Consider the following 18,619-nt stretch of genomic DNA (forward strand, 5'->3'; position numbering starts at 1 on the left):
TGGGACACACATACTTCCTGCCTTCTAAGGATGCTCAACTTAACTACAGTTCTTCAGCGGGAGAAAAAGCGAGAAAAAAATGCTATAATAAACCTACACACTGAATGTAAGATACACTGCAAATTAAAAAGCACTTTAATATGAAAACACATGTATCTTAAATCAGAGGACTATTAATACATACACACACTCACATATATATTAGAAAAAAAGTCAATGGTAAAACACGATAGTAACAATGGTATCTCTGGCCAGTCGGATTAGAAGTAATTTTTTGTTTATAGATTTCAAATTGTTTTACAATGAAGATAAAAATGTATAATTTCTAAAAAAAATTATCATGTAGGTACGATTTAGTGCCACTCCTGGCTATTTGTATGAGTCTCTCAAAAGCAAGCGATTTCCAGTGCTCTATCTGCAACTTAGGATTTTAACATGGTACATTTAATAGTGTTAACTATCCTGTTAGAATAAAAGCAAAAATAATTTTCTGAAAACTAAACTTAATGACCACATATAAATCCTAATGTTGGTCCTGCTTCTTAAAAACCAAAGCACTCAAAAACAGCTACACAGTGCAGGAAAAACCAAAAGCTAAAAAACTATAAATGGTGCTATGGGATAAAAGTTGATTTCTAAATTGACCAAAGTTTCCGTTTTTGCAATCAATGCTATTATAACATCAAATTGATTTCTTCAGCTTTTTTTTTTTTTCAGAACACTTTTAGTTTCAAGTGTTTGCTTACCTACAAAACATTTTAATGGAAATAATTTGCATTATTAATAAAATCCCATACCCCGTATGTGTGTGTGTGTGCGTGCATGTGTACACCCACACTCCAATTCCCCAAATGACAAGATAATCTAAATCTCTGAGTTAGCACTACAGAGGCACCACCTGTGTACATAAATCAATATTAATCAAATGGGGAAGATGAGATTTGGGAGAAGGGAGAGGAGAGAAAGGAATGCCTTTGGCCTGTGAAGTCAGCTGTAAAACCAGTTTTCTTAATATTGTAAAATAAGCATCTTTCCTATGCAAAAATGCTACCAATCTCACTCTCCACCAGACAAAAATTTGTTCAGTAAGTAAATTATACTCCATTTCACACAGTTACCTGCCTGACCAGGTGATCAAAACATAACCTGTGAAGTAGCAGGCCACTGTTGGGGATGATCAGTGAACATGAAGGTTTTAACTGGTTGGTCTGAACACATAACCATCAAGCTGCTTTGCTTTGCCTCTGTGTCTATATCAAGTTTGGCACAAGAGACTTCAATGCCACAAAATCATAACTATTCTATCAAAACTTTCTAATAAAAGACAAATAAAGACAGAACATACTACAGAGAAATAAACACACATTCTTTGCATGCAGACTTAGGTCCAATTCACATCTCATAGTACATGACCCTGGGCAAGTGTTTGAATCACACTGTTTCTTCTATAACAGAGACGATACCTACAGGTTGCTGTATCATTAAATATAGAATACACATCTTCTATACTGGTGCAGTGCTTTGCAAATAGCAGTTAATAAAAGGAAACTATTAATAAGAGTGCAAAGAAAAGATCCATGGATCTAGATTCCTAGACACTTGTTTTCTTGTAAAAACAAGAAAGTGCTACTTTACTAGGGGAAACTTGGAAATAATCTAAATGACAGCAAACAGAGGACAGATGTAATCATACTGTAGCCATACAAAGAAATACTAAGCAGCCATTTAGTATCTGTAATATAATATAACTTGGATAAATGGTCACAATATCGAAAGCACCCAAAAAAGCAGGTCACAAAATGGTAGGTATCATTAAAAACCTCTTAAAAATACACATCTGTGGTTACATCTATGCACTGAAAAGTCTGTATAGAAATAAACTAAAATGTTAAGAGTAGCAATTACTGGGTAGTGAGATTATAGTTAAACTCTATTTGATACATACAATTTTCGGACTAATCAATAATTTCTGATCACTAATGATACTTTTTATAATCTAGAAGATTATATCTAGATAGATACTACCTTAAGTAATAGAATAAAAATTAAATTTACTTGAACTATACACTAGTTGTTCCAAATATCAATACTGCCATGTAAACAGGAGTTTTAAAAGGTAATCCGAATCAAAGGTTCAGGAAAACCTAATTACTTCATTTATAAATATTTCTATTTCACTAAAATGGCTAAGTTAAAGAACATAATCTAATTATGCACATTCACTTCTAAAAACACATAAAATGTTTATGTATTTTTGTATGTAGTAAATATATATGTAAGTACAGTTGTTTAAACCCATTAATAATGCAACACCAAGGGACAATCAGAAGACAAATATTTGACCTGACATTTTATTTTAAAAATAAAATTACTGGGACTTCCCTGGTGGCGCAGTGGCTAAGAATCCACCTGCCAATGCGGGAGACATGGGTTCAAGCCCTGGTCCGGGAAGATCCCACATGCCGTGAAGCAACTAAGCCCGTGCGCCACAACTACTGAGCCTGCGTTCTAGAGTCCGCGAGTCACAACTTCTGAGCCCACGTGCCACAACTACTGAAGCCCACGAGCCTAGAGCCCCTGCTCCACAACAAAGAGAAGCCACCACAATAAGAAGCCTGCGCACTGCAATGAAAAGTAGCCCCTGCTCGCCGCAACTAGAGAAAGCCCGTGCGCAGCAACGAAGACCCAGCACAGCCAATAAATAAATAGATAGATAGATTTATTTATTTATTTAAAAAATAAAATAAAAAATAAAAACTTTAAAAAAATAAATAAAATTACTTAACAAAAGTTTATGTTAAGTTTATGACAAAAAATAGATTGCTCAATAAAAGTGTCACATTTTTGTCACTTTCTAGATTATGTGATAACTCATGAAACCATTAGGTTGAGAAGAGAATAACAAGTTAATCTGTATAAAGGCTTTAATGTAATATGTTACTTTAAAAAATGAAATATGCTTTTAAAAATTGGATTTTACACATTAAAAACAAGTACCTCTACCCCCATGTTATGAATAATGATGATGGTGATAATAACAAAAACAAATCTGAGCATTTAGTTTGTGCCAGGCACCCGTCTAAACTACCTCTTACTGGCACTGGCTCATTTTATCCTCACAAAATACATAACGAGGTAAGTAAAATTAGAGTTGTGATTTTAAGGCAAATCAAGAACATGATATTTGTAATACAACTTGCCCAAGTCTCACAGCTAGGATGCAATGGAACCTGAACCTGAACCAGGTAGTCTACTGCAAAATCCTTGCCCTTGATTTAGCTACTTTTGTATCATAATACATTCTATGTTTTAAGAAACAAAACATTATGAAGTTATATTAACTTCATTCCTATCTTTCCAATCCCAGCCCCAGATAATGAACCATCATCACAGAATGCAGCAGTTCTCATGCTCTCATGCATACTTGTATTTCATATTCTATCTTAAAAAATATATTGTAAACTTTATATAAAAGTATCAAATGATATATATTTATCTGTACTTTTTAACCCAATACATTCATATATGTATCTCTAACTCATGTATTTTCACTGCTCTAAGTATTCCATTTTAAGAATAAGCCACTTTTTCGGGTTCAAGCCCTGGTCCGGGAAGATCCCACATGCCACGGAGCGACTAAGCCCATGTGCCACAACTACCGAGCCTGCGCTCTAGAGCCCGTGAGCCACAACTCCTGAAGCCCGGGCACCTAGAGCCCGTGCTCTGCAACAAGAGAAGCCACAGCAATGAGAAGCCCGTGCACCGCAACAAAGAGTAGCCCCTGCTCACCACAACTAGAGAAAGCCCGCGCAGAGCAACAAAGACCCAATGCAGCCAAAAATAAATAAATAAAATAAATAATTTTTTTAAAGTTATAAAAAATAAATAAGCCACTTTTGAAACCACTTAAAGTAAAAATATAATGGTTATTTCTGTACTAAAATTTCAATAAAATTTCAAATTTACAAGTCCAAATAAGAAAATCATGGCTAATAAGTTATACAACAGGAAGCATCAACACCAGAACAACATACTTCAGGTTACCACTGTCAGTGATCTTATATCCAATAACTTTTAATTTTTAAATAATATACGTGTATAATCCTTATGAAAATAAAATGATTTTCATTTAAAAAGTCACACAACTTACTTGATCCACATATTACCTAATTTAACTTTCTTTACCTTTAAAAGGAAAGGAAATTACATACTGATGTGGGCTATTAAATGGATACCAATAAGAAATATCGAAGAGAGAATATAAATAGATATAAAATAAGGATATGAAGCATCGCCACTAATCTGAAGTCTGAAGGAAGTGTGTGCACGAAACCTGATTAGGAGCAAGGTTTCACATAATGGAATTTCTCCATGTAATAGGTTTTCAAAACGCTGTGATCTATTTCAAATATGACTTATTAACTGAGCCTAAATTCTGAAATATTGATAGGTTGGATACATAAAATTATGTTAGTAATGCTTTTTTAAGTACTTTCTAAATTTACCTTTTTCTTTTTCTGAAGCACATGATTAGGCAGTAGTTGATGGAGTTGCTTTCTTCTTACATGCATTGCAGCAATTTTCATGTCCACCTCAAACATCTTGCTGTTTATTGCTTGCCTATAAACTGTACAATTAGGAAATTGTTACAAGAAATAGAAACATTTTCGTAAAGGCAGTTAAACTCACCCAGGAGAAGCTATTCTAAAATAGGGATCCGTTTTCCATCAGTATTGCCTAGCTATAAAATTATCAGGTCAAAACCTATCTCACAAGTGCCTTTTACCACACGGTGTACATAACGAATAAAAACACATAGTATATGAACTCTTCCAGTGTAAAAGCTCTTAAAGTAATAAAAGAGTTAACTCCTTAAGAAATGACAGAACTGGAGAAAAGGGGTTTCTTAATTCATACTTATTTATGCTACCAGTATAATTTAAAATTCTAGCCCAGGTATGTAACAACCACAGCAAAACAACAAAGTGGAAAATTCATTCACTCAGTCATACAACTATTTACTGGGCACCTATACTGTATATCACATGTTCTAGACATGGGGGATATAGTGGGAACTATATATAACCAAGAACTTCAGAGTCCACATTCTAGTGGAGAAACACAACAGAAAAAAAGGTAAAATCTATTTCATACCAGATCGGGGATAAGAGCTATGGAGAAAAACTTGAGTAGGGAAGATGACAGGAAGCTCAGCCTGCAAACTGAGATTACGTCTGAGTGAAGACTCAAGTTTGAGTGAAGACTCAAATGGACGTGAGTAAATAAACTGCGAGTACCTGGTGGAATCTACTCTAGAAGAGCAAACACCAAGGACAAAAGGCCCTGAGCATGCCTGGGATGTTTGAGGAGTAACAAAAAGGCCATGGGGAGAAGGGAAAGTAGAAGATCCATAATCCCTTATCTGCAACTGTAAAATCCCAAAAGCTCCCCAAAATAGAAGTTTTTCCTAAGACTGGCACCAAACCTCAACTGGCAACAAACCCTGATTTGAACTATTTGTAGCTATTTAATCTCTCTACCTATACCTTATAGAAATATCTTACAGAAATGTTACTGCCTTTGACTACCAAATGTCGCTCCAGACCCCACTGGGAATATTATTTACTAACTTTGTTACCTTACTGGCCTCAAGACATATGGATAAAGGATTCCAAACTTATTAGTTTTATATATGTCTACATATTTCTTATTATCAATATAAGAAATGAGGTCAGGGGGCTTCCCTGGTGGCGCAGTGGTTGAGAATCTGCCTGCCAATGCAGGGGACACGGGTTCGAGCCCTGGTCTGGGAAGATCCCACATGCCGCGGAGCAGCTGGGCCCGTGAGCCACAATTACTGAGCCTGCGCGTCTGGAGCCTGTGCTCCGCAACAAGAGAGGCCGCGATAGTGAGAGGCCCGCGCACTGCGATGAAGAGTGGCCCCCACTTGCCGCAACTAGAAAAAGCCCTCGCACAGAAACGAAGACCCAACACAGCCATAAATAAATAAATAAATAAATATTAAAAAAAAAAAAAAAAAAAAAGAAATGAGGTCAGAGACATAATAAGAAGACTAGATCACATAAAGGCTTGCAAACCACAGTAAAGATCTGGACTGATTCAGGGTGAGATGGGTAGCCATTATAGGTTTTAAGCAGGTGAGACATGATTTGGCTTAATGTCGTTTTGGATGCTGACTAAGAACAGCTGAAGGCAGAACAAGAAAACTACAGAAATGGCAGTAATCCAAAAGACCAGTGATAAGTGGCTTGGACTACGGGTAATAGCAGTATAAACAGCAATTAGTAGCAGAAATCTCAACATACTCTGAAAGTAGGGACAGGAGGATTTTTTAATAGATTAATACCAAGTATGGGGATTCAAGGAAGATTGCAAGATTTCTAGCTTCAGCAACTACAAGGACACAGCTGCCACTGCCTGAGATCAAAAAGATTTGAAGAGAAGCTAGAGGAGACTGGGAGTAAGAATTTTGAGTTTTCAACATGTTAAATATGTTTTATTAGAAAATCCCACAAAGTATTCCATTAAAATGTTTCAAGATACAGGACAACTAAATATTTCCTTCCCAAAATACCTGAAAGTTGCTTTAAAATCTTGATGGTTCATTAGTACAATCTTTGATAAGCAGTTCAATTAGGTATAATGTCCAAAACAAATTTTCTAGTCCAAGTATCTCTACATGATTTGTTAGTTCATGAATAGTTTAAGTTGACATGAGAATTTTTACTTTGGAAAAAACCACTACTCTGGTGTTCAGCAAGTGGAGTTTCCACACTCCAAATCACATCCTAAAACATCTGTTTAAGTGCTTTTGTTGTCATAATGATTAAAGGCTACTACTTGATAGGGACACTAAATATCCTTCAACGTGGACAGTTCTTCACAATGCACTGTACCACGTCCTACTTACATTCCTAAAGATGAAAAACTTACTTTATCAATTATTTGAATAAGAGCTCAACTCAATTTTATATAAAAACAAAGTATTTTTAAGCTGAATTTTCTAGGAAAATTCATGTCACCAATGGCAATGCTGCTGCTGGTCTCTGAATCACAACAGGTAACCCCTGTATCACAGGAATTCAGATACCACACTGCTAGTGATTCTACATATAGCTGCAATTACCTACTTAGGTATGTCTTCTAGTCACTGTACCTAAGCATTTACATACTGAAATGCATATTCTTTTCCTTTTATTTCTCCTTTACATTTAGTGTATGATACTGACATTTTAAAAAAAATGTACCGATTTTTGTCTCTCCTTCTCCAAGGAGGTAAAAAACTTTTACTGTTACATCTGAACGTCCTTAGGTGAAGAATCCTTATTGTGGACAGGTGAGAAAGACACACACTAAAATTTTTTTAAATGGAAAGGAGAGATGTATGAAGGAAAAAAGAATCAGTCCCTAAAGAAGATGCACATTCATCATTGTCGCTAAGTACACTCACCATTCCCTTGAAACTCTGCGTATCTACGTAGACTCTTAGCTTCTGTCAACTATATCCACCATCTGGTCTTTAGTTAAACCATACTACCTTGTATCTCAGGGTACAGGTCAATCCAAAATGAAGCTCTCATCATTGTATTTCCCACCCATGAATTAACATTTGAGTCTATAAATGACATAGAGGAAAAATTTCCTCATGTCACCAAAAGTTTAGCTTCATAAATTTCTAAAGTTCAAGATTATTAAGGCAATCAGACACAGATTCAGTCTTTTAAGACAATCAAATATTCAGGTGGTTTCTAATTTCATAAGTAATCGTGGGCAAATTAAATTTAAAGTGGTTCAACCATTTAACTTTAGGTCTACCATAAGAGAAAAAAAATCATTTATATATTAGACATGACTGAAACTAATAACTAATCCAAAAACATTAAGGTTATTCTGATGATCATTGTAAAATATTCCCAAGTAATTTTAACAGTTATTGCAAATTCCACTATGGTACACATGAAGACAAATTCAAATACGCAAGTACATGTTTTGATTATCTAAGTTGAGATATACCTGTATCTGTGAAAGACTGAATATCGTAGGTGAGATCAACACTGAGATTTTCAGAGTTTTCTGTTTTTTTAAACACTAACCCAATCACCCACATCGTGCGAAATTCTTCCCTGTAAAATAAGAAGCGTATTACTATAGTTTATCAGGATTTCATGAGAACAGTTATCAATGTGGTTGACAACCTGAGATACATGGAAATACTCAGAATACAAATATATAAGCAAACTAAGTAAAGTTCTAAACCAAACTGCATCAAAACTCAAATTCCTCCTCCATACCTGTCCTCTATATTCCTATTGCTATATAAAAAACCGGAGTCCTAGGACAAATATACTCTTCATTATCTAGGTACTGACAGCCAATGTTCTTAACGATAATCCTAAGTACCAAAGGCACTGCAAACAAAGAAAAATCATGTTCATACTTATGAATGACGTGTTTTAGAAAAATTTGAAACAAAGAAAAATAGTGTAGATATAAAAATTTAACTAGACCTTAACATACATTCCTTAAACTTTTAAACTCAAATGAAAAGGCCACATGAACAGAAATATGACCGCGGCATAATAATAATGGGTGATTCAGCCGCTTTTCAACATTTAATGATATACCTACTGAATGGATCAGTCTTTAAATAATTAAGATCGCAGCAACAAAAAAATTTATAAAAAGCTCAAATGCCAACTCTTTTACATGAATGCAAAAGGAAATAATCTGTAGAATTAGAGTAACAGCTATTCTATTACAGCACAATCTTAAATGATCCATTCACTAATATTTTTCAATCTTTAATGCTACTGCATTTTTTGAAAAAGCTCACTATTAAAACTCCCCTCACCCTCTAAATACAACAAAGTGGTTACAGGCAAAGTAGAATTTCATATAGGTAATAACACAGCAACAATCAAACCAGAAATTGACCTACAAAAAGATCCTTAAAAGAATAAGGCAAGGCAGCTTTTAATAACATATCTTCTCAATGTTCCAGAACCTAACACAAATCAAATTTTTGCAAGGTCATATCAAAGCATGTTTTCTTTTTCAGAAAATTAAGATAAAAAGCAAAGATCGATGTTCGATACAGCATCCTGAAAACCACTCTACAAAAAAGGGGAGGTGTGTTAAGAAATGCTGAAGTGCAGACCTACAGAATCTGAACTCAAATTAGTTAATAGGCACCTCATCATTACAACTTATTTCAGGGGTGATTTTTTGCAAAAACACAGTGTTCCTCTTCAGTGTTTCTGATCAGGAAACCCTAAACCATAAATTTCAAATTGGTCTGACCCATATGTAATCAACAGAATAGTAACTTGAGTTATTAAAAATTGCCTATAAAACTTCCATGAGCAAAAGTTGAAAAGGGGATGGGGAAACTGGATTAAATTAGAGGACTGCTTACTTGTCAGGATTTTCTTTGGGTGCTGGAAATGACTGGGGATTCACATGAGCCAGTGTAATAAATTCATTCTTCTCCAAACTTCCAACCAGGATTCGGATTTTTGATTCCACCAAGCCCACCCTGAACAAATGTCACTCATTATTAATGAAAATTCTGGTTAATTTTAAAAATAAAATAAAATGCACAAAATCAAGTATGTTTGTGTAAAGCTGTAATATGAAGATCATAAAACACACATATGAGGGCAGTTCAACTGTCTAAACTCCCATAGATAAAACTAAAGCCTTATGTTCTACCCCAAAAATGAAGTGAAAACTGCAGGAAGAAGAGAATCAAGCCACATTTCAAACCAGGAAGGTTACAAAAGACAGCCCCCACAAATATTTAAAGAAAAAAAATCAGTAAACTAAAACAAAGCGCTTTAAATATACAGTTAAGAAATAATATATGGATCTCTATCAGGCAAATTAAAAAAAATTGTACATATGGATCTCCAAATTCCTATACTTCCATTACAAGTAGTAAAGCTCCATTTATGAACAAAACCAAACTTGATGTTTTAAGGACTTCCACCTCCTACTGTGTTCTGTGGCTATCTGATTCATTTTGAAGTTTTGTTTTTGTTGTTGTTTTTTGTTTTGTAAAATCTAATCTTATACTCACCATTCTAGGCGTTGTTTTTCAGTTGGTGCACTTGCTAGAAGTACAATATAATGCCTTTGAAGATAAAGACAACATGCTATTTATTTCATTTAAGTGCTTTGTGCTGGATATTAACACCATAATGTAATAAGCTTTTTGACAGTTACAGATCAATTTAGCAAGAGAGAAATGCAATCTCAGTTTGCACATAAAATCATAAATGCTAAATTCCACAAGTTTCTAACTACTGGCAAGTTTAATTCTTCTGAAAAAGATAGTTATGTTATGAATAATTACCCAAAAAGCAGCTTAATTCAAAAACGATGACTAAATATCAACTGATAATTTGGTTCAATGATTCTGGTGGAGTGCTTTTTCTATGAAGAGCTACCTCACTAAAATATAACCTATTAAAGCAAAATTGCTTTGATGGAAATAAAGCACCAAGGCTTTAGCCACAAAAACAGGATCACTAAATATACATACATCAGTAACTTCAAAAATAGTATCAATAAAAAAAAAAAAAAAAAGTATCAAGTACATCATGCTTTTTAATTCAAAGGTAGCAAAAATTAAACTGAATACTTAAGTTAGGCCTCATGATTTTTTTCAAGCAACAGTATGAATTTCTATAACAAAGATGCAGACATCATTAATGTGAGAGCAACGAAGAGATGTGATTTCTATACGGAATCCAATTCCATTCAAATTAGAGCAAAAGCAAGTTTTCATTTCAGAAAAACACCATCATGACCGACTATCTATTTTAAATCTTTTTAAAACAAACTATTTACAACTAAAGAATAATTTCGTAAGACTAAAAAAAGTCCAATCCAACATACTTTTCTACAAAATCCATTTTAGAGGTGACAGAAATCAAACTTCTCACCAGAAACTTTACCTCAAAAAGCAAACTGATAGTAGGTGGAAAAGTCAGAATTATGACTAAGAATTTTAAATTAACTTCAAGTATTTATAAACTTAAGATAACAGAGGTAATATACATAAATATGAAAACACGCAGACAGAAAAGTAAATGTGCAGTCCAACTCCATACAGACCAATACTTCGTTTCCTTTACATTTAATTTGTTCAGCAATTATTTAGAGCAAACCAAATATACAGAATAAACACAGCCCAAATAAATAAAAGTTAATAAAAGCACTAAAAGCTCATGCATTTTACATATACAGAAAACCATCCTGGGGCCCTAAACTCTCTTATAAATCAAACAAAATCCTAATAAGCTCAGTAACCTGATTTCCAATTCCCTGGGAGTTTGAAAATGGACAACAGATTTTAAAAGAGGGGGGGCCGGAGAGGGGATGGAGAAAAAACTCTGACTAAAGTATAACAACTTATAACAGGATAAGACAAAGTATAAAAAGCAGGCATGCACACAAAAACTCAAAACAGCAAAGCTGTCTGGGTTCACCTAATATAAGGACAAAACTCAAGTCTCTAAACCACTCTTTTACCACACGACTGAAATGGATACTCTTAATGACCACCTGAGTCTTGAACAAAAACTTAAATGATATATAATGTTCTCTATTTATGCAAACTATAAAATCCATTTGAACATAATCTTGTTGGTAATTCAAAGTTTAAAGTTTTAAAGCTGAGAGAGTTCAACTTTGGTTCTTACTGAAATCCAGTGGAAAGGGGGGGTCTACTCTGCACATCATTTATGATAAAGGCGCCTGTTTAAATAAAGCTCAAAGTTTTAAACAGCTTAGCAAGTATGTATGCGAAGTCAAATGTCCTTCACTCAGCCAAATTTAAGCAAATGTGAAATGAGAGACAAAATACAGTAATCATGCTTAATAGGAATAACCTGTCATTAATTCTTAAGTTACCTATCAGAGCACAGAGACCAAGCAGAAATAGGTCTAAATTTAGACTATTTTGTTGCTGCTCCAAAAAACACCATCCCCTACTTTACAGTGCCACTATCATGCTTCAGGTACTCAAATGCCTTCATGAAACACTGAAGCCAATGCAATAATGATTAACTTTACCCCAAATTTAAAGATTATCAGTTTCCAATAAAAAAAATTTAACTATAAAAATGTACCACAGTTGAATTAAAACCTCTTTAAAAGCTTCCAAAAACACTTAATTTAGTTGCTATTATTACCTCACAACTATTTACTCCAAAAAAGTATTTTGTAAGTAGGTTTCCTGGCCATTTCATCACATTAATATTTTTCCCTGGGTAGGTAACAGCTCAGATATGTGCACCGAAAATCTAATTATCTCTTAGACAAAAATCCTTGCAATTCCATCTTCAAGTAACTCAGGTCCAAGAATTACAGTTCACTATTTTTAAAGTCTTTAAAACATTATGAGGCTAAATTATTCTATACATACATACTCCTTGAAATTATAAATTATTAATCCTATTCCTGAGAACATTTGGCTTTTTTCCCTAATACCTTTGCTTCCTCGTTTCCTAAGGAAATGGAACATCTGAAATAAGTATTCGCATTTCCTACGTCAATAATGATTTATTTTACTGCTGGTTACTTATGTGAGCTTGAATATATTAAAGGTAAAAGATGAAAAATATTTTCTTAGAACTATAAAATTTCACCAGGCAGTGTTCTCCCTTTTTCACAAGAACACTGATATCTTCTGAAACATGGTCTGCTTTCTAAGACAACTGAAATTTCCTTCATGGTTTCTTCCCTTCCAAGAAAGGCAGGCAGGTATACTATATGACTTAAAATTTTTCACATAACAAACACAATACTTTCAGGATATACTTGAAATAAGCTTAACCAACTTTGACTCAAGGCAAAACTAAGGATTTCAGTTCAGTTGTACAGCTAATCTTTGGCGTAATTCATACAATATGTTAAAAGAAAAATTCAAATCTGGGAATACCTCAGAGTCTAATGATAGCAATTACTAATTCTTTAACAGGAAAAATTCTTGAAAAAAGTTAAAAACATACGTAGAATTTGGTATAGGTAAAATTAGCTCATTGTTGTCATGTTTTCAAATCTTTTTTCGCAGGAGTCACAGCCGAAATTTAAATTTTCCTGATATAATTTCCTCTATTTGTTGCTACATCCTCATATCTAATTATGTTTAAAGTTGTTTTTAATAACCTAAAATAATTTGATTGTTTCAAGAGAATTCAGTAAAGACAGTAATCTATAAATCTTTTAATCAGTCAACTGAAGACCTTATATGTACTATTTGGCATAGACTGAAGGACAGCCTAAAAGTTTTAAAAGAAAGATTTAAGCAAGCTTTAAAAAAAAAAAAAAACCTTCAAAGTTCTAGTAATACAAATTTATTCAAATAGATGACATTATCAAGGTTTCTTCAATTTCAACACTAATCTTTCTTAAAGTGAAAGAAACCACTTAAGTGGGTACTTAGAAGAACTTCATTCTACCCACCTCTTACTCCTACAAGAAAGTGAGACAGGAAAAATTATCTAGCTTCATCTTGGATTCTCAGGGATTTAGAGATGCTGGCACTTTTCTACGAGACCAATTTCTTTATTCTCCTTACAAGTAATCATGTACTCTTTCATGATGTAGTTTTTAAAGCATCAGAATATGTATTTATTAGTTTAAATGTTCAAAGGTACTTCCTCAACAGTGGTTAAAATAAAAAACAATGGAAAATTATCTGCCAAATGGAAAAGCACAACTTATGGGGAATAAGTAATAAACAAGAACATTCAATGTTATGCTATTTAAATTTTTACTGACAATGCAGTGCTCCCAGAACACAACAATTAAGCTGGCTCCATTATTGCTTTTTCATGCAAAAGATACAGAAACAAAACACAGAGACATCATGAAGGTCATCATTCTTGTTTTTAATTGGGGAAATAGCATAGAGCAATCTTGCTTAGATTATTACAAAACACAATCCAACACAAGATCAAATGGTCAGGAAAATTTCAAGCATTAAAGAAAAAAAATTTTTTTAAGTGGGACTTTGGCAAGTTTTCAGCTCAGGGCAAATAAAAGTGCAAGTCCATTTTTTTAAAAGTAAGATTTATTATAACTTACAGTTTTCATCAAAACCAACACAATCAGGCTATTAACCTGTACTACGGTATTAAACCATTATATTAAAACCATTAGTAAAAAATATTACACCCACTGAGATTCCATGAAAATTATCTGCAGAAATATTTGAAGGGGCTTTATTAACATTAGGGGGAAATGGTAGGCCAATCATGTGCTGTAACTACTGAAAAGATTTTACTGACTACATACACTGACATTTTATTAGCTTTGCCTATGTTATAGAGAATCTTAATGATAAATAAGTTTCCAGAACTGGCTGAAAATAGTTACTTAATAGAGACTATTAACTACAGATTTTAACAGTTCACTCCTTTGCCAAGGTATACAGATTTAGAGTTTTGGTGATGACTAACAAGCCTTCAGAACTGATGTTGCTACAAGTGCAGAAATTCGGTTACATTAGGCAGCAAAACTGTATGGACTACACTTTACCTTGATAAAGAAATAATAAGGGGTTTACTAAAAACAGTACGCCCTTTGTGACAGGAAGAAAACTTGTATAGAAGATGTTTAAAGGGAAATTCAAGACTACATTAGTCTAGCAAAAAGAGATGTCACGTATGCTACCATTAAACCATTACGTAAGAGAGCAACATGTCCGACATGCCTTAAAATACATACTTGTACTTCTGAAAGAAGTTTGGAGCTTCAAAAAGTTTGGACCACTCTGCCTTACTCAGCAAAATTTCATCTGTGATAGCAAGACCTAAATTAAAAACATATTAAAATGTTTGCATGCTTCAGTCTAAGAATCTAGAATTTTAAAGATCTTAAATATACCACATGCATTCACTATAATCCTAAAATCATAATTTTAACATAGCAAGTTTAGTCTATGACTCTAGAGCATACAGATTCTTACATACACTCTTTTCAAAAAAGCGGGAGGGTTCCTTTCAGATCCAGGTTTCTGGCAAATTGCCATTACTCTAAAATGCCATGCTCATAGAATGACTCTCTCCTAAAACTGAAGCACTGAAGTTACCCGAGAAAGAAAAATTTCCCATAAGCTTTGCTTCCTGCCTTTTTAAAAACAAGTTTCCCATAAAAGGATAGCGACATCTTCCCATGAAGAGCCCCTTTAGACTACAGAAAAGAACTTTACACTTCTGAGTTTGACGCTGGCAGTCATACAGCTGATTCTATTTCCTTGACTTGTGTCAAATTAAACAATCCAGTTCTAGCTACTTCCCTTAAAGACCATTTAGCAATAGCTACTCCTTCAAATTAGCAGTACTACTGGGATTCAGAAGTTTAGAGGTTATTCCAAAACAGTGGGCAGTTTGGCCAAACTCCTGCTCAAAGCTCTTTCCAAGTATACTGCCTGCTAAAAGCCTCTCATGTCAGTCACCCAGTAGAGAGAAACTATGATATCATTTAAAATTTCACATGGCAATAGTATGGAACTAAACTAAACCATAAAGGCCCAGCTAAAGATACAATTTTAAATTTTGGTTAATCTTCCAATATAAAATCAAAAATAAATTGCTTAAAAGAAATTAAACTGAGTTTTTCAAGTTAATTCTCAAATATAATCTGTAATCAATAAAGAAACACCAAAATCCACTTCGGTGAATGCTTTCTCCAATTTAACTGAATACCCGACTACGGGGTGTACAATGGTATGTAAATCCTTCGTGTATAAAGGAGAGCATAAGGATGAACACTTACCTTGTTTAAACTCCTCAACCATGACCATCCGTGTTGAAACGGACACATTGTACGTGGAGTTCTGTTGTGGGTATGCTGGTGTAATTATAGGCATAAGATGGTACCTATCACTGGGGTTTACCTACATACAACAACAGCCAATCAGTTTCTTCAAGTACATATGCAACAGATACTTGGACTTTTTACCCCTTGTTAAACTGAACCAATGATTAAATTTTATTTCATTTCATAGCTGGAGTTGAGAAAGAAAAACCATGTAAAGAGACACTGTTTTAAAGGAATTCTTTACAGAATCTGCGATTTGGTCTAATGTTTTGTTTCAATCACTTGGGCATGACTGTTTTGGCGATCTTACTAGAAATGGTGTGCCTGTCAAGCAAAAAAAGGTTCTAGTTGGGCATCTACTGATGTTTAGTTTTTCTTTTTTCTACAACAAAAATAGGGATGTACACACAATTACACTTTTGAGAAATGTCATAGTATGGTCTATGTAAAACGAATTTTAAACTTAGTTTTTAATATACCCTTAATTTATCAGAAGTAGAAGCTTATTAACACATGGTAAAACTACTTTATCCATGTTGGTATCATTTTAAGAGATAATGAAATGATTTAATAACTATTAATTTTAATCTGTATACTAATGATAAAAGTGGCATATTTCCACAGAGGAAATTGTAAATTCACATTCCTCCAAAATTAAATGTCTTGAGGTTCGGAAAACTTAAAAATTCACAGCTTGATGTCATTAACAAAGCTTAAAACTGACAGTATTTTTGATGTTGCAATAAAATAGCAAATTAATGTAGAAAAATAGAATTTTATAAACCTAGAAAGCCTTATTCAAACCTAAATTTCTTTTATCAATTAATAAAGTGCATGTTAAACATTTAAACTGAGTAAGCAGTAAAGGTCGTAACTTCCAAAGAAGCAGAATGGAAGCTCCTCTTCAGCCCAACCATGCTTTTGTAATCTGAATTATCCAAACCAATTTTTACAATTACATCATAGTAATTAAAGTGATATTGCTCAGAAGTTATCTGCCACGGTTAAACATTAAGCAACAGTTTTCCTACGATAACCCAATTTTAACAGAATATTTAGATCAAACAAAAAAAAATACAGGGATTTTTAGTATCCTTTTATTTTTTCTTTTAAGCACAAATGCCCACACAACTTTGACTTACAAGGTAGTTCTATATAGAATAAATTAAAATGTTAGTGTTCTTGATATTATAAACTATGTACAATTAAATGTAGTTTACAGGGTACATAATTATGCTTCTCACATCAGAGGAAAATTATAGTTGAGATTAAAAAGAAAGTGTAATACGAACATGTCCACTCATACGTAACAGGATGGGAAGTCTCCCTGAAGTTTATGCAGATGATTTTTACTTGTTATTGCACAGTGTGAATTTGTAGGGGAAAAAATAATACACTAACCCTTGGGTCCCATACAGGCAAATTAAGATTGCATTCTTCAGGCTGTTTCAATAGGACTGGATTTGGCCATTCCCTGTTTAAAAAGATTGTAGCACTTGATAAGACTATTGGATATTACCATCTACACGTATTTTGTTAAACATACAGCATTTGTGAATGTGATCCTTCTTCATTCATTTTGCACTCTTGGTATATATAATCTTTTATTCCTTTATTCCTTTCTGTCGACGTTAGACTACTTGAATTACATTTCCTCTATGAAAGTAACTTAAACCATTTGGTAGCTTTCTCAGACTGAAGTCATATATCTTCTCTGCGAGGCAGAGAAGAACTGATATACCGCACTACTCAAATTTAAAAGTACTATTCCGAGACATCTGATGTGTTCACCTCAAACTTGAACAGGATAAAATCTCCCTTGAAAAGACAAAGATCCTGTCTTTAATTCATTATAGGCAAATGAGTATGAATAATTATAAAAATTGATTAGGAAAATTTTTCTCTATCTCGTGACAAAGGTTATTAACGTGAATATGTGTAATGATGTGAACACACTGTTTTCAAGATATGTTTTGTGAGTTAGCTACTTCAGTCCTTTATAGAAGAGATTAAAAACTGGAAAACATTTGCCACCTTTAGTATCAAGGTTAGCTTCTTAAAAATATTATTTGCCATGTATGTGTAGCATTAAGAGAAATTCTGACATTTTTCTCATCAAACCTGGTTATATATAATTAAGTGCTATCAAATCCATAATTACAGAATGTGTATTGAAAAGTGTGGCACAGTTCTAAATTATAAATTGTCTCCAAGAACTCTAATTTTTATAAAATAACTAAAACTCGTTTTTCAGAGGGAGGAGGTACAGATGTTGGCACACATAGGGAAGACAAATCTTTCAGATCAAGCTGATTAAAAACCAAGAACTCTAACCTTTTGGGCCAAAGCAACTAATGTGAAATAGCAATCTTTTATCTTACTTAAAAGAAATAATGGTTGACAAATGTGGCCAGGCTGAAATGAAGGAGAGCATTAAAAAAAAACCTCTCCTGGGTTAATGACTAATCTCAAAGGGATGCTCAATTGCTTCTCAAGCACTTACAGTTATCCTTAAAAGCTTTATATACATTTACATCCGTAACATTCTACCAAAGATAAATGGGCAGCTGAAAGCAAAAAACAACCACAGGAAACTAATGGCCTATAGATCTAGAAGAACTCAAAGAGTAAATTAAAAGAGGTGGTATATATAAGTTTTATCCGAAGTAACTGATATCCACACCTATCAACTCACTGGATTTTAGCAGACATTATAGCTAAAATTCAGTTTATTTAGAGAGTAAGTTTACGCATGGAAGTACAAACA

General features: G+C 33.7%; 1 protein-coding gene across 8 annotated transcripts in view; it reads right to left on the minus strand.

Annotated features, from left to right (window-relative positions):
- The window catches only part of PAPOLA (poly(A) polymerase alpha), a 58,978-nt gene that overhangs the window by 12,885 nt on the left and 27,474 nt on the right, over positions 1 to 18,619 (minus strand). For all 8 annotated transcript variants that reach the window (XM_068540837.1, XM_068540821.1, XM_068540790.1 and 5 more), the window contains 7 exons: positions 17,254 to 17,326; positions 15,808 to 15,928; positions 14,758 to 14,842; positions 10,100 to 10,153; positions 9,437 to 9,556; positions 8,035 to 8,144; positions 4,506 to 4,627 (listed from right to left, as the gene is read on the minus strand). In XM_068540837.1, the coding sequence (XP_068396938.1) occupies positions 4,506 to 4,627; positions 8,035 to 8,144; positions 9,437 to 9,556; positions 10,100 to 10,153; positions 14,758 to 14,842; positions 15,808 to 15,928; positions 17,254 to 17,326 (685 nt within the window). The remainder of the gene's footprint in view (positions 1 to 4,505; positions 4,628 to 8,034; positions 8,145 to 9,436; positions 9,557 to 10,099; positions 10,154 to 14,757; positions 14,843 to 15,807; positions 15,929 to 17,253; positions 17,327 to 18,619) is intronic.

This window comes from Eschrichtius robustus, chromosome 1 (assembly GCF_028021215.1).
Source record: "Eschrichtius robustus isolate mEscRob2 chromosome 1, mEscRob2.pri, whole genome shotgun sequence".
NCBI classification, from domain to species: domain Eukaryota; kingdom Metazoa; phylum Chordata; class Mammalia; order Artiodactyla; family Eschrichtiidae; genus Eschrichtius; species Eschrichtius robustus.